Raw genomic sequence first — 23,993 nt, 5'->3', positions numbered from 1 at the left:
TTTTGAATATTTTGAAAATATAATATGTAACTTAATTGATTTAGTAAAGGAATGCCTTCATTACATTCTAACAAGCATTTGTTTTCAGTGTTTAGACATCAGTGATGCCTTGTAATTTTGTGACCAAACTTACAGGTTTTTTGAGTGATGAGCCATTGTTTGGTGTTTTTTTTTTTTTTTTTTTTTTGCTTTCACTTGTTCACTTGCAAACACAGATGGCGGCAGTGAACTCAAGATGCAACAACTGTAGAGCGTGGGCCATTCATTAAAAAAGTGGTTTTCAGCTGTTTAATGCCACTCCACTCCGAGTTAAAGTTGCCTGTTAACCACATAACATTGCCTTAAGTCTACTACCTTATTGCTAACACATACTGAGCAGTGTCTTAGACGGGCTAATGAATAGCATCTAAGTCACCGCTGGTGTAGGGGTGCCCTCGCCTGAATTGTGAGCGGGCAGCATGGGATCAATTCCTGCTCAGTGGCAGTGTGCATGTGATTGTGTATGGCTGGCGATCAGTTCAGGGTGTAGTCTACCTATTGTCAGCTGGGATACTCAAGCACCCCCAGCGACCTTGGACAGAATAAGTGGTGCTGGATCGATTCCCGATTCTCCCTCAGTGGTAGTGTGCATGTGGGTGTGATTGCGTCTGGCTGGCGATCTGTTCACAGTGTAGTCTGCCATTCGCCTGTTGTCAGCTGGGATACTCAAGCACCCCCAGCGACCCTGGACATGGTAAGTGGTGCTGGACAGGATAAGCAATGTTGAAATGGATGGATGGACGGACGATCGCAGCAGGTGGCTAGCAGGAAACCTCCTCAGTGAGTAGCCGGCCGTCTGACGCGGTCTGTGGTGAGTCTTGGGGCCAGGCAGCCGACCGTCTTACACAGTCCGCGATGAGCCTGCTCGCTTTGCGGCGTGCCGGCCCGCCAGTAAACTTTAGCTGCTGATTGACGGTGGAGGTCTGCGACACAAAGCCCCATGTCTGGCTGGTAAGAAGTCAAAATCCTTCTGTTAATCTTGTCTTTCACATTCTCTGATTTTTTTTGTCACTTACACACACATTCACACCGTCACTCACACACATTCATACCGTCATATGTGGGAATCGAACTCACAGTGTCGGCACGCAAGACAAGCATGTGTACCCCTACTCCATCAGCCACTCCCTCACTCTCAGATTGAATGGGAATGTGCATTTCAGACACCTGATGAAAACAACATAAAAAAGCAATTTTTTTCTATAGGCTAGAATCCATCCCATCACTTGATTGACACACAGGTAAGCCTGTCGGGAGGCAATCACAGTGAACCGCACATGTACAATAGATAGTGACCACATCCCTTCACCGTAGCAAGTTTGGCTGCGCATACACAAACCCGGCGCCAAAGTTATCAAGCTAATCAACGCATTACGCATCAACGCATGCACTCGCTTTTTTTTTTTTAAACTAAAAGTCCCAGATTAAAGTCCCAATGATCATCGTCACACACACATCTGGGTGTGGTGAAATTTGTCCTCTGCATTTAACCCATCCCCATGTGATTTTAATCCATCCCCTGGGGGAGAGGGGAGCAGTGAGCAGCAGCGGTGCCGCGCTCGGGAATCATTTGGCGATCTAACCCCCCAATTCCAACCCTTAATGCTGAGTGCCAAGCAGGGAGGCAATGGGTCCCATTTTTATAGTCTTTGGTATGACCCGGCCGGGGTTTGAACCCACAACCTTCCAGTCTCAGGGCGGACACTCTACTACTAGGCCACTGAGCTGGTTAAATGCTCATAAAGAACATTTATGACCATCAAAAATGAGTGGGGTTGCTGGACCAAGTAAGAAGCTAAACCGTATCACTTTCATACGGAATGGGAGTTGGACTTTGATTCACCTCATTGACTGGGTTGACATTCCCTTTAGCACAACTCCATCTAGTAGATGCATAACGCAACCCTCGTCAACCCCAGTTTAATGCAGTAGCTTCTATTCTATGCGCCTTTTAACCCGGTGCGCCCTATATATGAAACCATTTCTAAAATAAAAATTTCAATGAAGGTGCGCCTTATAATCCAGTATGCCCTATAGTGCAGAAAATACTGTACTTTAATTCTGAACTGAATATTAACACTGTTTTGCTCCTTTATTCCAGCTTGTTCCAGTGAAATACTGGGAAAACAAATTACATGTTGTCATGGACTGACATGATTACTCATGAACCTAAAACTGCTTAATTCTTTACATTTTATTTGATTATATTATTTCTTTATGCCTTTATGAGATTCAATATTATAGAATGCTATTTTCCATCTGGAAAACACATTGTAAATATTTCTGTTTTGGGGGGAAGTCTGGAAAACACATTGTAAATATTTCTGTTTTGGGGGGAAGCCTGGAACAAATTCATGGCATTTGCATTCATTGAAATTGAGAAAGATGATACAAGTAATTTGTTTTACAAGCATACTCAAGGAAAAAATAAAACCCATATCTTAAGACACCTCTGTGGCACTCTGAAAACTGGAATGCAGAAAAATTGAGTGATGGAACTTGTAGGTTCTAGAAGACAAGCATAAATCAGATGAGATCCTCATCTTTCAGAGTTAACATAGACAAAATCAGCTGCCCCTCGCATGTGAGTTTTAACAAGGTTTGCTTCAGAAAGTCTGTGTATGGTTTGCCTCATCACTCCAGCACATAAAAGAAGTCTTATCAAAGTGTTTCACTTGAGAGACTAAAATGTGTGCATGCTTCTATTTCATGACAGTGATGGAAGTCTCAGAGGAATTATCCTTTCATCAGCTTGTGAGTGTAGCAGAGTGTATTTGCATGTGTGTCTATCTCTCATCATCTCCGCATTTTACACCTTGCGCCTACAGTTAGCTGGGATCAGCTCCAGCTCACCTGTGATGCTAAAAAGGACAAGGGACTGAAAATGGAACGAGTGACTAAAGTCTCCTTATAGGCTGCAGTTTATTGTCAGCATCTGTTACTACCAAATTACTTTGCAGTCAGCAGCAGTTCTGGGCTGCTTTGATGCATTCCATAAACAAAACCTGCAGAAAATACCCTCTAAAAACTATGGAATTAAATGATCAGCAGAATGCAAATGCACGGCTGAGAGTGTGCGTATGCTGCATTTCCATATCAAACAGAGATCAATTTTACAGCTTGTCTGGAAGTGAAATGTGGAAATACGAGTGTGTGCGCATCGGAGTGAAAATACACAATGAATTGAATCGATACATAATTAGGTTTTTTTATGTCTGTGTCTCTATTAACTATAGATATAGAGCAACATTTGTGTCACCACAAAAAAAGGAACTGTGAAATAATGAGCTAAAAATACTACAAAGGCTGGTAAATACCACACAATTAGAAGAGTAGTGTTTGGTGTCTTCATTAGAATGTGAGTATACATATATATATATATATATGTATATGTATATGTATGTGTATATATATATATATATATATATATATATATATATATATATATATATATATATATATATATATATATATATATATATATATATATATATATATATATATATATCGTATTTTCCGGACTATAAGTCGCTCTGTGTATATATATATATATATATATATATATATATATATATATATATATATCGTATTTTCCGGACTATAAGTCGCTCTGGAGTACAGGTCGCACCAGCCATAAAGTGCACAATAAAGAAGAAAAAAAACATATAAGTCACACCAGAGTATGAGTCGCATTTTGGGGGGAAATTTATTTGATAAAATCGAACACCAAAAACAGATATGTCATCTTGAAAGGCAATTTAAAATAAAAATAGAATAGGCAACAACAGGCTGAAGGTAGGGCATACTAACATTACATAAACACATAAACGAAGTCAAAAAGTCAGTCTGCTTTATTGTCAATTTCTTCACATGCCAAGACACACAAAGAGATCGAAATTACGTTCCCACTATCCCACGGTGACAAGACATAGTTCAGAATGTACATACAAGTAAACAACACAAGAAAAATAAAACAAGAAGGCACAATCAATGAATAAATAAGAGTGATGAATAAATAATAAATAAACAAATAACATAATAAATAAGTACAGGACGCTACACAGAAGGGGGAAGAGAGTTCAGGATCTTAACAGCCTGTAGAATAAAGCTGTTAGTGAGTCTGGCGGTGCGGGAGCGCAGGCTCCTGTACCTCTTCCCAGAGGGCAGAAGATCAAACAAAGAGTGAGCGGGGTGACTCACATCACTCACAATCGTGGTCACCTTGCGGGCGAGATGGGAGGCGTAAATGCCCTTCAGGGAGGGGAGTGAAGCACCAATAATCTTACCAGCCGTGTTCACTATGCGCTGCAGGGCCTTCATGTTGTATTCAGTGCAGCTACCACCCCAGACAGTGATACAACTGGAGAGGACGCTCTCAATGGTGCCACGGTAGAATGTAGTCATGACGGCTGGAGGAGCACTTGCTCGCCTGAGTTTCCGCAGGAAGTACAGGCGGCGCTGAGCTTTCTTCGCCAGTGACGCGGTGTTGGCGGGCCAGGAGAGGTCCTCACTGATGTGCACCCCCAGGAATTTGGTGCTGCTCACCCTCTCCACCACAGCACCGTCGATGGTCAGCGGCAGGTGTTGGGTGTGACCCTTCCGGAAGTCAACAACAATTTCCTTGGTCTTGTTGACGTTCAGCAGGAGGTTGTTGTCCCTGCACCACACGGTCAGAAGGTCAACCTCCAACCTTTACTGAGTCTCGTCACCCTTGGTGATGAGACCCACCAGAGTTGTGTCGTCAGCAAACCTCACTATGCGGTTGTCGCTGTAGGACGCAGTGCAGTCGTGCGTCAGCAGGGTGAAGAGCAGCGGACTGAGCACACAGCCTTGGGGGGCCCCCGTGCTCAGCGTGATGCTGGCGGAGATTTTGTCGCCAACATGTACCACCTGAGGCCTCTGACAGAGGAAGTCCAGTAGCCAGTTGCAGAGGTAGGTACTGAGGCCCAGCTTGCAGATGAGTTTTTGTGGCACAATGGTGTTGAAGGCAGAACTGAAGTCCACAAACAGCAATCTCACATACGTACGAGTCCCTACTCTCCAGGTGGGAGAGGGCCGAGTGGAGGGCAGAGCAGATGGCATCCTCAGAGGACCGTTTGGCCCGGTACGCAAGGAACTGAGAATGTGCCTGACATAACATATTAAGAGTTATTCAAATAACTGTAGCATAAATAACATGCTAACAAGTTTATCAAACCATCCGCGTCACTCCAAATCATTCAATCCAACGAAATATTCATCCTCTGTGTCACTTATAAACAACTCCGCTAACCCCGGAAGTAGAAGATGCAGCGCTTCCCCTTCTACGTGGCTTACGTCAGTGAAAACACTTCTTCTGCGGCGTGTACAACCAACATTAATACTATTATACTGCACTTCCAGCTTGAAAAGGCAAACGTCTCTACTTCTTAGACGTCAACATACTGAAAACGTGACTTGGTCCCAAAATAAAAAACAAAAAATAACGTGACTTGGAGCATGAGTGACGACACTACTACCAGCCGACTAGGAGTAGATGACTTCTCCAATAATACTTGACTGTTTAACATAAAATCTTTTTCCTTTATTCCATGTTCCAAAGTTGTTTGTTGTGTGCATATTAAGTGGTACTTAGGTGTGTTCTACCTTTTGAATTTTATTTTGTAGAACTAATAAAAAACTTAAAACACCTAAAATAATGACTTGATTAATGACTTGTTGGCTCATGTTTGCTTCTTACTTCACTCTGGAGGATGGTGCTTGACACTAATTCTCATTATGAGGGCCGAAGAGTAAACCTCCATCATTATCCATTTACAAGGCCAGGACATTGAAAAAGACTACGTGACTGACAGGAATAGAATGTACTTTGAAAGTAAGTCATTTAAAAACTCTGGGGCCGCCCTTTGGCCCTGCTCCGATGACATACGGGCTGTGGCTGCCCTTCGAATCAGCTTCAACAGCGCATGCCCCACCCTGCTCCAAAGATGAATGCCAACTATCACCCAACTCTGTTGCGGCGACCATGCTCATGAAACACATGCTTTCTGGCCAACCTCCGACTCTGCTCCGGGGGCACATTTCTCGAGACCGCCCGTCGGCTCAGATGAAATGGTGCACATTGTGCTTAATGTTCATTTGTTTGTGTCTTTTCATTAGGTTATTGTGTCCACCTGTGCTTAGTTGCCCGATCCCTTGTTACTCAACTAACTCCCTCGAACTGTGTCTTGACCAGATGTTACTTATCTCGTCAGTTTGTTTGAACAGTGGAGCCTCGGTTTTTGAACGTCCCGGTTCACGAACAAATTGGTATTCGAACAAAAAATTCGAGATTTTTTTTTGCTTCGGCTGTCGGACGAAATTCGGTTGTTGAACCTCGCGAGATGAGCCGAGAGGACCCGCATGCAAACTGACTCCGTTCATTATTAAATTCTCGTTACTCTGAGGATTGCATCAACTCTGATCATGCCTTCAAAGGAAGCAAGTGGAAGCAGTAAAGCCATCCTAAAACACAAAGACGCTCCTAAAGCAACGCGACAGTGAGCGCCCGGCGCGCTGCGGTTCCGCAATCGGACCAAATTAAGCTCCCTGCGCACTGAGGTCCACTTAAATTTTGGAAAGCCCATTAGGACTATAAAAATATTTTCTAAATTTTAGCAACCGCTCTGTCACAATAATGCGACCAGCGTGGTGCAGTTGCGTGGTTGGCGGCGCGCTACGATTGTGCGTTCGGCGGTGCGCTTCAGTTGCGTGATCAGACAAAATTAAGCTACCTGCGCACTGAGGTCCACTTAAATTTTGGAAAGTACATCAGGACTTTAAAAATATTTTCTAAATTTCAGCGACGGCTCTGTCACAATAATGCGACCAGCGCGGTGCAGTTGCGCGGTCGGCGACGCGCTACGGTTGGGCGTTCGGCGGTGCGCTGCAGTTGCAAGATCGGACAAAAAATCGCAAATGAAAACTTGGAACGGATTAATTTTTTTTGCATTATTTGTAATGGGAAAACATAATTCGAACGATTCACTTCTCGAACAGCCTTCTGGAACGCATTGTGGTCGAAAACCGAGGCTCCACCGTATTCAGTTCCTTCATTTCTCCGACAACAGTGGCACAGTGGAGCACTGGTTAGCATGTCGCCTCACAGTTCAGAGGTGCCGGGTTCTTTTACAGAAGCCCTACTTTTCTTCCATGTCTTCTGCACCCAGTCGTGCTCTCTGTTGTTACTATGATTTTTGTATACAAATACTTTTGTTTTTCAACTTCTGTGTAGTGTCTGCTTCTGGATCTAAATCCTTCTCTACACGTGACAGGGTCCTCATTTTGAAATATTTCATAATATAGTTTCAATCAGTTAGAGCAGTATGATCATAACAACAAGGTTTAAAACTATAGAGCTTAAAGTAAAAAAAATATAAAGTGAAAATATGTTTTACGTTTTTTTAAACAATGCAGCAGCGTTAATAAAGCACTGTAGTCTACTAGTTTAAAGGAACATTTTCATTTTATGTAACACTTGTTATTGAAATACATACTGTATATTATTAACAGCTTGACATTCGGGATTTACAAATTAAATAATTAACATCAAGAACAAATATATATTAATATGAATAAATAATTAACTGGCGCTATTTGCTCCACACATACCATATACGTTTCCTCAGGTAGGCAAAACTAATACATTGCTTCTTATGACATGTGTCACCTTTCTTGATCATGCCATCATTGAAATGTTGGTGTGGCTAGTATAAATTACGATGTAATAAAAATAAAATTTATTGGATATATGTTTAAAGAAAAGTTTCCTCTGGTTTGTAATAGAGTACACTATGTGTCAGCACAGTCCAACATGCACAGGTAAAAAGCTAAAAAACACATTATTGTCCAACATTATTGAAAACAAATGTATGATGCAGCAGTAGTGGTGTTCCAGTCCATAAATTAGATGCCCTACGAGGGTAATTCTGAGGAGAATTTCACATGAACATGTGGTTTCTTACATCCTAGGGAAAACAAAGCAACAATGTCATTTTATTAAATGCAAAACTTTGCACACACGATTAGGATTTTGTGGTGATATATTTTAGGGCACGTGTCAAATTCAATTGATCAGCTCATCAGCAAGCTCTCCAGGAACCTGATCAAGTCTGTTGAAGGAGCGAAACATCTAAAACATGCAAGACAGGTCCTCTAGGACCAGATCAGGTGAGAGCTACCACACAATAATTTAAGTTCTTGGCAGCAGTGAGATTAATAAATACCTTTCATTAAAAAGACATTCTTTCAGGTTAACCACAGGTCTTTAGTTTAAAATGTTTAACACGATCTCCCAAAAGACGAATGAGTACATTGTACATCATATCTAAGTACAACATTTGATTCATATATTTTTTTTATTAATTGTCATTTTGGGGAATTTCTAGATAAGAGAAATGGAGTGCTTGTTGTAATAGGGAAGCAACGGAGGCCAGGCCAAGCAAGGCCAAGTTCTACAGTATTTCGTTAATTCACAGAGAGCTAGTTGTTGTTGTTGTTGTTTTTTAGGCAAAGTAAATGAACTTGGACACCAAAATAAGTTTATTATCACACCCACCCTGACACTATGACAAGGGTTAATATAGTGTATGCATTGGTCAACTGCGAAAGAATGTGCTTTTCTTTATTTTTATTAAGGCTATATAAATAAATTTGACTTAACTTTGTTGATAGCAATGGTAACAGTTAATACATGCAATGTCTGATCATATTTATAAAGCGCAAAATAATCCATTGCTGAAAGAACTTTAGTTTTTGCCAAATTGATATATCTGAACTAAGGCGCTATATTCATAAATAGCACAGATGCGCTTGAGTGTAAAAACTGGCACATATAGATTTTTGTGCAAGCCTCATTTAGTGTGTTTAGGAATCTGGCAGAAGGGTGGCATGCTTTGCGTTGCGGTGTACCGAGGGTGTTTAATTTGACACATCCCCATTGCAACTGAGAATTTGAAGCCTGAATGTAGACTAAACTTCACTCCTGCTGGTACCAGATCTGAATATTGCTGCAGGTAATGGATAGAAATTTGGATTCTGAAATGTTGGATTCTGAGAGGATACTGGATGTGTGGTGGATGTCATGGGATTTCATTCCTAAATATGACAACAATTTCTGAATCATTGTAGAAATAAATTCATTGAAAGCATTATTATTATGGTCACAGCAGTGATCTATGATTGGCTTAGCCAACTTTAAATCACCTGCTCGACAAGGTTTACTCACAGTTCCTTACAAACGTACTTTGCATGCTTCTGCCTTTTGCAAGGACTCAAGCAAGTCAGTTTTTCTGCCATGTCAAGGATAGTGTGTCTTGTGCACTGATTTTATAGGTAATAAGAGGAGACATTTCAATTGGCTGCAAATCAAGTCAGCTATATTCACCCCCACGACGGTGCCAACTTCTTGCTTGCAAACGCACTAAGTTGTGACAATACCAACACTTGGTGGCGCTGCATATAATTACACCTGTGCTGGACACGAATATAAAGCTCTTAGGATTCACAGATGCATTGCTCATCATACTCATTTTGCTTTTAAGTTTCCATGCACTGCTAGACTGGATCACTTAAGTTCTAATAAATAAATAAATACAAAAGTGCAGTATGAGTTTCATCAGAGAATCTGTACACAATCACAGAGGTATGACAAACCCTAACAAAACTGAAACTCCATGTTTACCGATGAGCCGTGAGTTAAACGCTGTGTCCAAAGTCTCCAAAGAATGAATCACGTCCTGCTGGGAGCTTGGCATGGCTTCTGTTGGATTAACTGGATTTATCATTTCTTGTTCCTTTTCGTTCTGCATCTGCGCATAGACGTTGAGGCCTGGGATCTTCCTTGAAAAAATATTTACATTGAGGCAAATGGATAAAGGGTGGAGCCCAACTGAAATAATAAAAGTGGGGCCACATCTCACATTTGCTGTGTATTTTTGGGAATATGTCAGCAATTACCCGTAAAGGTGATAAGGTTTTCCTTTTGATTGTCGGAATTGTCTTGATACCTACTGCCCTATTACTGTGCAACAACACATCGGTGAGAAGACATTTAACATTTGAGAAAGGTTATCTGTCTACATTTAAAGGGCTTATTATCGATAAACTATGACGACTGACTGACATTTATTTTGAAAAGAAAGACCAAATCAGACTTCCACAAAAGTTCAAAATGTGTGCGGTGAAGATTATTCATCTCCATCGAATTGTGCTTAAGATGGCAGTTATCAACACAAAATGCAACCTCACAAGATGCTTTTGTTTACATAGCTGTCAAGTTCCACATCAACAAGCTACAACACCTTTCACCTCCTTCCCATGTGAACTCCTTACACTCAGCATTTCATGAATATTTTACCTCTTGAATTTATAGATGACAAATACAGCTAAACCCACAACCACAACTGATAGCAACATCAACATGGCAGGGGTACTGTGGTTCTCGCTGCTGTCCACTAGCGGTGCTGCGGAGGAAACATAACACGGAAGTAACCATTGTAAATGTCACAAAAAAAACAACTTTATTTTCATGCAACTAAATAATGTCGTGTGACATTTCAATTCTGGAATAGTACTGATTTTAATACTTTAACTTGTCGAGTAGGGAGTTTATTTACTCTTACTAACTTCATCAGGCACAACAGTCACAATAAATTCGAATAATACTAAATTTCGCCACATGATTGCTTCCCGTATAAACACAACCTGTCACAGGTCTCAGGTCACAACCAATCACGACTCACCAGTTTTCTGAAGCTGGGCTGTGATTCTTTGTGACCTGAGACCTGGCAACTGTGATTTTTAGTCAACAGCAAGTAGCAAAAGGGCCACCCCCTGAAATGGATAAAAATGCGTGTATTTTGTTGCTTGACTCATATTACACAAACACAATATTAATCAAAATGCTGTGACTAGGGAGGGCACATACAACATATTGTAAAGAAAATTTTAGGATTGCCTTCTTTAATAAATAATGAGGTTGGCATATATGTACTTATACATTATACAATCCATATCCACTAAATAATAGGTCAGACAGCTTCCTAAATGCTTTCTGTAAGTAGGCACCTAAAATGTTTAATTCACACTTAATTGAAGAAAGGATTGGAAAAATAGTTTTACACTCGTGGCTGTCTCATTACCTGCTGATAGGTGTGCTGCGTAGACTGTGACCTGGACTCCAGGCCGCAGGGTGAACTGAACCAGATTTTGATTCAAGGCACTTAGCATCATCTCGGAGAGCTGTTGGTACAAAGAATGAAATGTGGTTTGATTGCCTAACCCTATAACAGTTTCGTATCATACATTCAATTTCTTTTCACACGTTTTTTCCACACCAGAACAATCTTTGTGTTCATGGAATTTTTATGTGGGACTGTCTGCGTTGTGACTTTGACAAAAAGATGGAATTACCTAAAGTACATGGTTTATTTCCTAAAAAGATTTTAAACAACAGTTTCATTTCCAATGGGGAAAATTGTGATCTCTTCCTTCCAAGACATCAACCAAGACCCCTCCATGTCTTGGTGCTCTATTTGTTAATAAAAGTACCGTAATTTCCGGACTATAAGTCGCGTTTTTTTTCATAGTTTGGGTGGGGGGGCGACTTATACTCAGGAGTGACTTATATATGTTTTTTTTCACAAATTTTTACTTGATCATTAAGACATCACTTACAAGTATAGTTGACCACTTCCCATGTTATTTTTAGTATAGTTGATCACTTCACATGCTTTTATATCTTTATCTTGAACATATTCAAAACATAAAAAATAGAGAAAACATCAAATAAAGCAATTAACACTTTAAAGAACCATATCCAAGTCCACTGTCTGCTGTATGTACACTTGCTCCATTTTTGCTCCTCTTATATTTATTATTATTATTTATTATTATTTGTTTATTTATCATTTATTCAACACTCTTATTTATTCATTGTTTGTGCCTTCTTGGTTTTTTTTTTGTGTTGCTTGTATGCATATGTGTACTATCTCACCGAGGGATAGTGGAAACGTAATTTCAATCTCTTTGTGTGTCTTAGTATATAAAAAAAAAATCGACGATAAAGCAGACTTTGACTTTGATAAAACAACCAAAAAAAATTATATTTTCAGACGAAACTGGATGAGGGCGCTCTAAATTTCACCGTTGGCCGTGACTCATCAACTGGGTGGGCTTAAGAAAAATGGCACCAAAAAGAAACTCATATTTTGCAGGTTACAAACTTCAAGTTGTAAAATATGTAGCTGAAAACAGTAATCGAGCAGCAAAAAGAAAGTTTGGAGAACCGTGATGTACCAATGGATTACTATTTCAAGTGACGTCAGTAGCGCGGCGCGGCGGTTGTTTACATACAAACGTGCCCACATAAGGACTCCCGGCATCATTAGCGGTGATCATTTCTAAGTGACACGGAGGACAAAGAGTTTGAAGGAATTAAGGATTTGGAGTGACATAGAAGGTTTGAAAAACTATTATGGCTTTTACGCACGCCCGGTCCTACTCTACTGAGTCGGGGTCCGGCGCTCGGCCGAGTGGCTGTCCGCGAACGGTGCGCGGGGCTCGGACATGGCCATTACGCACGCCCGGTCTGTCTGGAAGTCCACGCCTCCACACGCTTGGAAGTTTGTTTTGTTTAATAAAGAGCCGTTTACCAAACCCACGTCTATCCTTGTACTTTGTTAACGCTACAATATAGTTATATAGTAGATCTGTGGAATAAAGACGAGGCTGACGTCAGGGCGCACGCGCGGCGATGTTGACAAAGGACGAGGAATTTGATCGATGGATTTAATGGAATTAAAGTGCACGGATGGTTTGATAATATTATTGGCTTGTATTATAGTTATTTGAAATATAGTTTATCTATCGTTATATGAGCCTGTGGAATATTTTGAAGTGCAAGCGCCCTCAGCCGTGCGCACCCATTGTTGACAAAGAACGATCGATGGATTTAATGAATTGGAGTGACACCGATGGTTTTATAAACATGTTATTCATGTAATAGTTGTCCTTAATCACTCTATATGTTACGTCAGGCCCGTTCTCAGCTCTTTGTTTGTGTTTGTCACGTTAGAAATACCTATCGTTTAGCCTCTTGTTGCTATTGTTTAGCCTGTTGTTGCTCGTTCATGACTGTTTTTGGTGTGGGATTTTGTCTAATAAATTGCCCCCAAAATGCGACTTATACTCCGGAGCGACTTATATATGTTTTTTTTCACTTTTTGGGGCATTTTATGGCTGGTGCGACTTATACTCCGGAGCGACTTATAGTCCAGAAAATACGGTAGGTGTTTTTAAAGGAATTTGTTGTTTCATTATTCTTCCAAAATGAATGGATAAAACACAAAATGCTAACTTTTTAAAATTTCCTGCTAAAAATATAAATGCACTGGGCTAGTTAGTGAAAAATGAACCATTCTCAGTAAACCTTCCTTTAAAAATTATGTATGTTCAACAAGTCACATTGTCCTCAAGAAATTGTTTCATTCCAATCCTCTTCAGGACATGGGAAAGCCAAAAGTGATTTCACAATTTTTTTGTACATACTGCACTGTGCAGAATTATTAAGTATGTGTTTTGACCGTATGGTCATTTTTATGCATATTTTCCAACTCTATGCTGTATAACCTTGAATGCTTACTTGATACAAGCATATAAAGTGATGACGTGTATTTATATAATGAAAGATGGTAGGGCCTCAGCAGATCAAGACCCTATATACTTCAATCCTGCACCAGCGGACAAAGTTCCATTCTCCACTGTCCTCATATACGTATGTTTGACTGGAAAGGGAGGCGCACATCTTGCGGCCTGGAGGAAGTGTGATGTGAAGTATGTCATTTGCAATTAAAGAGGCCGCACCAAAACGGCTTGCTCTGCACCTCAGACCAAGTATAAAAGAGGGACCTGTGACGCTATCAAAACAAGGAATTCAGACAAAAGCATCGCTTTTCCACTTTAAATAGACCGCTGTAAAGATCACACAGGCCTACTTCTTATTATCTAACACCTTTAAATCTGTGACGGAAATTCATTGAATCATTAGTGCTAAGGTTTACGCGCTAGTCATTTAGCATCGTAGGGTCTGAAGTGGGTGAAACAGCAACGTGTACATATTTTGTTAAGTTAGACCAGGAGTCACCAACACGGTGCCCGCGGGCACCAGGTCGCCCATGAGGACCGCATGAGTCGCCCGCAGGACTGTTCTAAAATTAGCTCAAATAGCTGCATCTATTTATTTTACAGTCAACCCTCGGTTTTTGAATGTCCCGGTTCTCGAACAAATCGGAATTGAACAAAAAATCCGAGATTTTTTTGCTTCCGTTGTCGAACAAAATTTAGTTGTCGAACCTCGCGAGATGAGCCGAGAGGACCCGCATGCCAACTGACTCCGTCCGTTATTACATTCTCGTTACTCTGAGGATTGCATCAACTCTAATCATGCCTCCAAAGGAAGCAAGTGGGAGCAGTAAAGCCGTCCTAAAACACAAAGACGCTCCTAAAGCAATGCGACAGTGAGCGCCCGGCGCGCTGCGGTTGCGCGATCGGAACAAATTAAGCTCCCTGCGCACTGAGGTCCACTTAAATTTTGGGAAGTATATCAGGACTTTAAAAATATTTTCTAAATTTTAGCGACGGCTCTGTCACAATAATGCGACCAGCGCGGTGCAGTTGTGCGTTCGGCGGTGCGCTGCAGTTGCGCGATCGGACAAATATGCGCAAAAGAAAAAAAGCTTTAAAAAAAGGCGGGGTTTTTTTTTGTCTTGAAACGGATTTAAAAACAAATTCCATTATTTGTAATGGGGAAAATATATTCGGAATTCGACCGTTTCGCTCCTCGAATCGCCTTCTGGAACGGATTTTGTTAAAAAAAAAAAAGGAATGGAAATGACAATAATGACACATAGTGAAAGCCAAATTGAGCAAATTGGCTATTTCAGAAGTCTGTGTCAAACTGGTAGCCCTTTGCCTTAATCAGTACCCAGGAAGTAGCTCTCGGTTTAAGAAAGGTTGGTGACCCCTGAGTTAGACAAACTAATACTTTTTCATGTTCATATGTGGGCAAATCTTATTATTTTATATAAACATAACATAACTGCTCAATCAGAACACGAATACAACACACAGAACTGTGCAAACACACACACACAAACACACGCACACAAACACACACACAAACACACACACACACACACACACAAACACACACAAACACACACACACACGAGGGGGGGGGGGGGGGGGGGACTCCCCCACCCTCACAGGTACCAAATGGTCAGGTGACGCTTTCCTGCCTTTTCCGGACAGTATAAAACAAGCTGACCTGGAGAAGGAAACTGTTGTTTCATCTGCTGCCGTGCCTCGCGTACTAGCCGCCATTAAACAACCCAAGATCTTGCCAATAAAGAATCAACTCTTACTCCACGTCTTTGTTTTCCTTGCTCAACAATAGACATCCCAAACAACATGCAACAGGTCCTTATACGTATCATCCATTTAGAATACAACTTGAAAATGTATCTATGACAAAATTGGGGTCCATGACCAAACCACATTAGATAGAAAGTCACGTTGGATCGAAGCGAGTAAAATCGAAATTTAGGTTCACAGTGATCTCTTGCAATTTCGCCCGTTCGCCTTTTGCGGCATCAGTGTATCGTGAGTTTTTAAGAATATTAGATATTGCGGATATTTCGGTGCACCGCGGCTTGCAGCGTCACTTGGAGCTTTGCAGATTCCTATGCCCCTGTCTGCTTCGACGACACGCGCTCGCTGACCGTCTCGTCAGCTTGCCTCGTCGTCCTGCTTTGCCGGCATTCCAGCCCTCCTTGTCTCCTTTTCTCTTTCCCCAAATAAAGAGCCTGTGTTGTATTTGATTGTCCTGCCTCGTTCGTGTCACTGTGGTTGTTGCTGCACAAAAAGTGTATCGTCAACAGATCAAGAAGCTGACAGACTTCATGGATGGAAGTTGGTTAAAAATGGGTGGATTTTGCTGCTTAACTCGTATTCCACCAACAAAAAGTTAATCATATCCCATGTTTAGACTATTGGTGACATATATATATTTTATATATTTATATATTATAAAGAAACCTTTTTGGTTAGACACCCCAAGTAAAGAGCCTGTAAATTTAATTCATGTAGTGTTTCCAAAGACTATACAGCTTTGAAAACGTGTGTACTGAAAACGTGCTAAAACCAAGCAGTGTGTCATCCTCAATTGAGGATATAATCCAAGTGTGACTTTAAACCCTGGCATGAGTCACTCTACTGAAGAAAAACCTAGGCAATTTCATTTACCTCTCGTTAACCTGCACAATCTGCGACTGGAATAGACCATAGAATAAAAATGAGGCATGTCTTTCCACCACAATAAACGATCGAGTCTCTCACAATGATGCATTACAACAAAATTACTGAGCCTGTGTTGGGTTTTGAGATTCTGCGTACAATATAATGACGATACTTTTGTTATTTTCCATGGAAGTGGATGGCAAAAAAGCGAGCAAATGGTCTATAATTAAGAAGAGTGTGGATATTTTGAGAGGTCGTTACCAATAATTAACATCCCATCCAATTGGCTTTGACTCCACAACATTTTTTTTTTCACTTGAGAAGGAATTTTAACTGTTTGTGGTGGTGGTGGTGGTAGTGGTGTGTGTGTTTGTGTGTGTGCGCGCGCGCGTGCGTGTGGAGGGGATGGTGGGTAATCACAGACATATACCGAGACAGTCAAAAATTGAAACTAAACTAAACCTAACATTTTGGACCAGTGTTCATCAGTCTCCCAATCAATTGATTTACTCTGCCCGTTCTTCCCCTGCCCTTCGTGCCAAGTTTTACATATTTCTCATATCTCACAAACAGTCAGATACAAACACAAAATGATTAAAAACAACTAAAAATAAGATCAATTTATTATGGTCACGTCACATCATGAATGTTCCCTCCATGCACTGACCTAATGTTCTTGCGGATGTGTTTTGATGCTAACACTGTTTGGGACTGTGGGAGAAATTCAGAGTAACCAGAGAGAAGCACTCCAAACAAAACAATGAGCTGTATGCTTGAGATATTTCTGCTGTGAGGTAAAGTAATATCATATTTGTTCTTCTATATATTACTGTACTGATTAATTTCCATTATGTGTAAGCCACTTCTTTCATGTATCTCATGTAGTCATTTACGGTTCTTTGTAGATTAAATTGAGTTGCTTTATGGTCCCAGTATCTAACAGTTAGTAAATGTATCTATGAATTTTAATATACGGAGTCCCTTTATGATAAGAACCTTGAATAAAGATTTATTGCTGGATAGAAAGGGGAAAATGACCTTTTCCACGTGATTGACCACATGCAAGCGAACGAAATTGATTTCGTTTGCAATTTCATACATCACTCATTCATGGGAATTTTCCCACAGATAGCAAGAGATCAAAATTGATTACAATCAATTATTTGAATGTAGAACTCAAAGATTCTCTTATTCCCCCTTTAGCCATAAATGATTCAGTGGTTTATCAATCAATCCGGACAATATCTATCTCCTTGTTTGGCTCCCACAAGATGTGCCAAAGGAGAGTTTCAAGATCATTCGCCCGGATAATTTTCAGATATATATCAGGTTTTATATCCATGAATATAATGAAGCACCTCAAGGATGGTCGCGCACTAGTGTATCAATACTGACATCTACTGGAAAAAGACGGAAGTTATTTTTGCTTATTTTTCAGGACAGAATTGACCTACACAAATACTGTCAAGAACGAGAAAAAAAAAGGCTGATTTGCAAACATGTTGACAGACAATGTACTCTACTAACAATCTTACATGATTTAAATGAGCAGACTTCTTCTTGTGTTCTTCTTCAATCAGCTGTCCGTCAAGCAGGAGGAAAAATTCTGCTGTTGTGGGCAAACCTGGGAGGACAGTTACCAGAAGACAATCCCCATTCACACCTGTGGCCTGGAAGAGAACATATAGAAAATAAGTAAGGGTAATTCATAATGTGCAATTCCACTCTGTGCGTGTGTGTGTGTGTGAACGAGTGTGTGTGTGTGCGTGCATGTGTGTGTGCGTGTGTTAATTTAGTGTTGGTCTGCTGAGAGGGAACCGTACATGCATACTAATTAGATTTTCAACAAGAATGTTAATTAATAATTTTCTATTGATTTTGAAAAAAGTATTATAGTATAAAAGTATTTACCCCCTTACTGATTTCTGTGTTTTTTTTTCATATTTACTACTCGCAAAGGTTTCATTTAATCTAACCATTGTTAACATCACACTGAGACTACAGAAAGATATATAAAATGCATTTTCTAAACGTTGACTAAGGGTGGGTTTATACAAACCTATCTGACCCTCTGTCAAACAGTAATTGCTCCCCGAACCTAAAAGTGAGTTATGCCACAATAACTGAAATAAAATGTTTGCAATAATCGGTGATGATTCTCTCACACCTCTCTAGAGGAATTTCGGGGAACTTTTATTTGCAACGCTTGCATTTTAGATTTGCATATATTCAACTTTGCCATATTTTCTAGCATGAACTGTCTATTTAAAGTCACCTCACAAGCACCTCAATTGGATTTAAACCCAAACTTTGACTTGGCCACTATAAAACCTTAATTTTGATCTTTTTGAAGCTCAGAATGGTTAAAAAAGATCAAAATTAAGGTTTTGGATCTTCTTGATTTTTTTGAAGCATTCTGAGGTAGACTGCAATTTTATATATCCTTGGGTTTTCTCAGTGTGATATTGATATCAATTTGATGAAATGAAAACGATAAATATGCAAACAACATAGAAAACAGGAAGGGAGTGAATACTTTTTTCATAGCATTATATATAACATATCAGACATACAATGCATACATCGACTGGCAAAGTGAGCAGAATTATATGCCCAATGTCATTTAGATATTACAAACAATTGTATGTGTTTTATATATTGCAATCAACAGTAGAATTTTTACTCATTCTGGTCATTGCACTTCAAATATTTGCTGTTATGCAAGTTGCTGTCACGATCCGTCTCCGTTCGTTTCCTTGTTTTAGCATTGTCATGGTTTCTGTTAGCATCTCTGTGTGCTTGCCCATCTATTCCTGTGTCTACTCACAATCTATGTACTAATCACAGTCACCTGCCTCTCGTTACCTGTCACGTATTTAAATCCTGTCTGCGTGTCACTCCCTTGTCGGATTATTTCACGTCTCTCGTCTTTCAGTCCTGTCTAGTATTGTTTCTTTGTTTCAGTTGCTCTCGGTCTGTTTCTGTTTGCCGGTTCCTGTTCGTTTGTTCTCCTCGTTTTCCCTTCCAACTCCCTCTTCCCTCAAAAAACCCTGGTCCAAGTTGCATTTGGTCGCCTTGCTCCATTACAGTTGCAGATGTGTTTTTTTTTTTTTCTCATCTTGTCATATTTTTGATCTGAATTTTTTTTTCCTAGTTGGAGGAGTCATGGAAAACTGATGCTAATAATAAATAACAAAACCGACATAGCGGCTAGTAGAAGGAAATACTATGTATAGCTTTTGGGCTCCAAGTGGAATTTTTTCAAGAAACCATGGGTGGGAATGATGCAAGATTATTACAATTATTAAAATGTATTGCAGATATAAGGATGTTGCAATAAGAAGGCAATTAATAAGGCAAACTCTGTACTTACATGCCTTTTAAGTTTGAACTACATCTCTTGCTTGACAAGCAGCAAAAGCATTGAACTGCAACCGCCGCTTTGGGTATGAATTTTTTTATGCTGATGCCGATATTTAAAAGAAAGAAAAAAACATTACGGATTTATAGATCGATTAATTCTAGGAATTCTTGCCAAATACTATATTAAAATCACTTCCAACAAAAATATGAATTGTAACATTTCTAATATTTAGCTCTTCAGTATTTTTTTTAACAGAGAAAATTAGGGGAAAAGACAAGCAAATAAATCTGAAACTATTTGGAACATCCATCCATCCATCCATCCATCCATCCATCCATCCATCCATCCATCCATCCATCCATCCATCCATCCATCCATCCATCCATCCATCCATCCGTCCGTCCGTCCGTCCGTCCGTCCATCCATCCCTCCATCCATCCACTCAGATGCCATTGAGCATGTACTGAGTGCGGATGGTTGTTGGGATAGGCTCCAGCGCAAACGCGACCCTCGTAAAGAGAAAGCGATTCAGATGATGGATGGATGGATGGACGGACGGACGGACGGACGGACGGTTGGACAGCCGGATGGATGGATGGAATTGTTAGGATTTGTTTTGGATTTCTTTATTGTAGTGTTTAGTTAGTGGGTCTGGGTACAATTAGATGTGTTTTGTTTGTTGTTTTGGCCTGGGCTTACCCTGAAGCAGAGCTTCTTGTTGTGTCCTGTTTTGTATTGTTTTGTGTCTGTGGTATTAAATTCACTGCTCTCTTAACACAACAATTAATGTGTGTGTGGTCTCACTTCGTGTTGCGTTGCCTAACCCATGACTAGGCCATAACAGAGGGCAACACAAATGTTTTTAAACTATTAATTTCCCTTGCACTCTCTGTCTTGTGATCCATCATCATGAAAGCCAAATTCACTTTCAAAGCCTCAGAGAGGTCATGCTGCAATTACAGACTGTGAGATATTCAGTCATGCTGACAGTAATAAACGCACCACTTTCCATGAAAGAAGCTAATAATTTTTACCTGGATAAGTGAATTCTTGATCACCCGGCTCACATCCAGCCTCCACTCTGGAACATCAGGGTTGTGGTCGTCCAAGTTTGAAGAAAAGGCCAGCAGATGAGATTGGAAATATTCTGTATGAAAAGAAAAAAAATACACCTTTACCTTTTCATTACAACTTTTAGATTCAATTCATCTGGATCCATTTCTCTTTTGTCTGGTTCCACTCTTTAACAGGACAAGAGCCAGATTCTTATGTGAATCACTTGACTGAGTTCTTTACAGAATCAATCTGGTACTCCACTGTGATCTGCTTTGGAAATTGGGACAATTGAATATAATACTTCAAGCTGATTGGACGATGTGACGAATTGTGCAGCCTACCCAACTTTTGTTATGACCGATCACGGTAACGGAAATCCTATTCTAGAATGTAAAGAAGCACAAATGTCTTTTCCAGATAAAAAAGCACACAGCACCTCTTACTGCTCTTCTTTCAAAATGAAACTGTGAGTAACTCAGCGATAACGGAATTAATTGCAGTGTCCATGCATTTGTCCACCGGTGTCGCTAGTTTGGTTGGTTTAAAGTGAGAATTCTGACTTTCTTACTTTAAAGTTAGAATTCTGACTTTATTCTCAGAATTCTGACTTTAAAGTAGAAATTCTGATGTTATTCTCAGAATTCTGACCATAAAGTGGGAATTCTCACTTTAAAGTCAGAATTGCGACTTTAAAGTGAGAATTATGACTTTTTTTCTCAGACAAACTGGGTTACAAACTGGTAAACAATTATTGAATGGCCGGAGCTAAAAAAAAAAAGGGTGCACGTTTCATGCTGCAGGCTAAAACCCAACGGCTGTTTGGTGTGTTTTTCCTCCGTTGCCGGTATTCCTATCTCTTAAGCACAGCAGCACCAACATGTAGAAATGATGAGCAGAGCAATCATTGCAGGTTGCAAATATACTTTGAAAATTATATTAAAGACCTGACTTGATCCAGGGTGGCATGACATTGTTTCATGCTTTTTGTCATGTTTCCTACAACAACAGAATCTCACAAACAGTTAAAAAAGTTGTCTCACCATGGATGGAGATGGCCTTTCGCTCCTGCAGAATAGTATTCCCTGCAGACACCTGCACAGTCACCGTGCTGATGCCTTCCTGGGAAAATGTGCATGTCACACTTGCCTCAAGTGTGATTATGGGCTGCTGGGAAAATAAAGTCACAGAGAAACTTGAAGAGATTTAAGAGAGAGTCAGAATCAGAACATTAGGGCTGCCATGAGAGAACCTTATCAACAGCTGGTTAACATCCCACACTGTTGTTTAAAATACAGACGCGTCAGACACACAAACATGCACACCGCGGGCACAAACAGACACATACGCACGCACAAAGCTATTCCCAAAATACAGCTCTTTCCGTCGGGGAAATCGAACCCCGGTTTTCCGCGTGACAGGCGGAAATACTGTCCACTATACTATCGAGTATGGCTTCATTGCAAGGCCTTGTATCAATGCCCGGTGGAAGTGGCAGCTACCCAGCAGGTAAAGGTACACAATGACACTGTCATACCAAAGAGTTCTCCAGTATAGTTATCACATTTGCCTAACACGCGAAAGTGTAAATGGCCCGGCGTCAGTCTGTGATGCCACTTTTTGCAAGATGGCTCTACAACACTTTCCAGGGCAGTTTCCGTAGTGTAGTGGTTATCACGTTTGCCTCACGCGCGAAAGGTCCCCGGTTCGAAACTGGGTGGAAAAAAGCCGGCTGTACCTTTTTGTCAGCCCATTTGAAAAATTCGTCTGCGGCGCCAGTCCGTGATGCCACTTTTTGGAAGACGGCTCTCATTATATTGTCAAGCAAGATTCCATAGTGTAGTGGTTATCACGTTCGTCTTACATGTGAAAGGTCCCCTGTTCGAAACCGGGTGAAAACAAGCAATGTGAACTTTTTTGTCAGACCATTAGAAAAATCCATCTCCGGCATCAGTCTGTGATGCTACTTTTTGCAAGACGGCTCCCATAATACAATCAGGCAAGGTTCTATAGTATAGTGGTTATCACGTTTGCCTCACACGCGAAAGGTCTCCGGTTTGAAACCAGTTGGAATCAAGCCGGGTGTACCTTTGTGTCAGCCCATTTGAAAAGTTCGTCTCCAGCGCCAGTCTGTAATGCCACTATTTGAAAGACGGCTCTGGGCCGACTATTAGGCAGTTTTCTATAGTGTAGTGGTTATTGCATTCGTCCCACACGCGAAATGTATCCAGTTTAAAACCGGGTGGAAACTGTATGAATCTTTTTGTCAGCCCATTTGAAAAATACGTCTCCGGGGCCAGTCCGTAATGCTGGTTTTTGGAAGACGGCTCTCATCCAACAGTCAAGCAAGTTTCCATAGTGTAGTGGTTAACACGTACGCCTCACACGCAAAAGGTCCCCGGTTAAACCGGGTGGAAACAAAGTATACAAACTTTTTTGTCAGCCCATTCGAAAAATTCGTCTCCGGGGCCAGTCCGTGATGCCACTTTTTGCAAGACGGCTCTCATGTAATAGCCAGTCAAGTTTCCATAGTGTAGTGATTATCACATTCGCCTAACACGCGAAAGGTCCCCAGTTCGAAACTGGGTGGAAACAAGCTGTATCAATTTTTTTCAGTCAGCCCCTTTGAAAAATTACTCTGGTTCTAGTCCGTGATGCGACTTTTTGCAAGACAGCTCCCATACGACAGGCGGACAAGTTTCCATAGTGCAGTGGTTATCACGGTCACCTCACACGCGAAAAGTTTGAAACCGGGTGGAATCAAGCATAATTCAAGTTTTTGTCAGCCCATTTGAAAAATTCCTGGCGCCGGTCCGTGATTGGATTTTTTACAAGACTGCTACCGTGCAGCAGTCAGGAAAGTTCCCATAGTGTAGTGGTTATCACGTGCGCTTCTAACACAAAAAGTCCCCGGTTTGAAACCATGTGGATACAAGCGTCATTAACTTTTTTGTCAAGGGATCTCGTGACGTAACACGCAGGGACAATTCTTGATCCCTTTGTAGCCAACAGGCCGCTAGGTCGCACTTTGTCCATATGTCATTAACATTAACGACGGGCTTACTCTGGAGTTGAGACGTAGCGTTGGGTTACCAGTTTGATTTTGTTGCAAAATTGTGCAAATTGCCTTCAAGATTGATTGAAGATTGGGGTGGAAAGAATCGCTATACATTTGATGTATTAAAAACAATTTGTAACAAAAAAGGTGTAACCAAAATGTGTT

General features: G+C 40.7%; 1 protein-coding gene and 1 non-coding gene across 7 annotated transcripts in view; one reads left to right on the top strand and one right to left on the bottom strand.

The window, feature by feature from the left end:
• Positions 1 to 7,569: 7,569 nt before the first annotated feature.
• The window catches only part of sorcs1 (sortilin-related VPS10 domain containing receptor 1), a 180,349-nt gene continuing 163,925 nt past the window's right edge, over positions 7,570 to 23,993 (bottom strand). Inside the window, exons 21-28 of one of the 6 annotated variants that reach the window (XM_088374787.1) lie at positions 21,814 to 21,940; positions 20,752 to 20,864; positions 17,889 to 18,023; positions 11,199 to 11,298; positions 10,415 to 10,520; positions 10,015 to 10,078; positions 9,740 to 9,893; positions 7,570 to 8,024 (exon numbers count right to left, since the gene is read on the bottom strand). In XM_088374787.1, the coding sequence (XP_088230913.1) occupies positions 7,972 to 8,024; positions 9,740 to 9,893; positions 10,015 to 10,078; positions 10,415 to 10,520; positions 11,199 to 11,298; positions 17,889 to 18,023; positions 20,752 to 20,864; positions 21,814 to 21,940 (852 nt within the window). In that variant the 3' untranslated portion in view covers positions 7,570 to 7,971. Of the gene's footprint in view, positions 8,025 to 9,705; positions 9,898 to 10,014; positions 10,079 to 10,414; positions 10,521 to 11,198; positions 11,299 to 17,888; positions 18,024 to 20,751; positions 20,865 to 21,813; positions 21,941 to 23,993 lie in introns of those variants that run through there. The other 5 variants (XR_015858240.1, XR_015858241.1, XM_088374788.1 and 2 more) reach the window with 5 other exon arrangements.
• trnav-aac (transfer RNA valine (anticodon AAC)) lies at positions 23,293 to 23,365 on the top strand. Its single transcript has one exon. It is a non-coding gene; the product is annotated as a tRNA-Val (tRNA).

This window comes from Syngnathus floridae, chromosome 4 (genome assembly GCF_059516105.1).
Source record: "Syngnathus floridae isolate MCC-2025c chromosome 4, RoL_Sflo_1.0, whole genome shotgun sequence".
Lineage (NCBI taxonomy): Eukaryota > Metazoa > Chordata > Actinopteri > Syngnathiformes > Syngnathidae > Syngnathus > Syngnathus floridae.
Note: the sequence above shows the minus strand (reverse complement) of the source record. Positions and strands in the feature narration are given on the sequence as shown.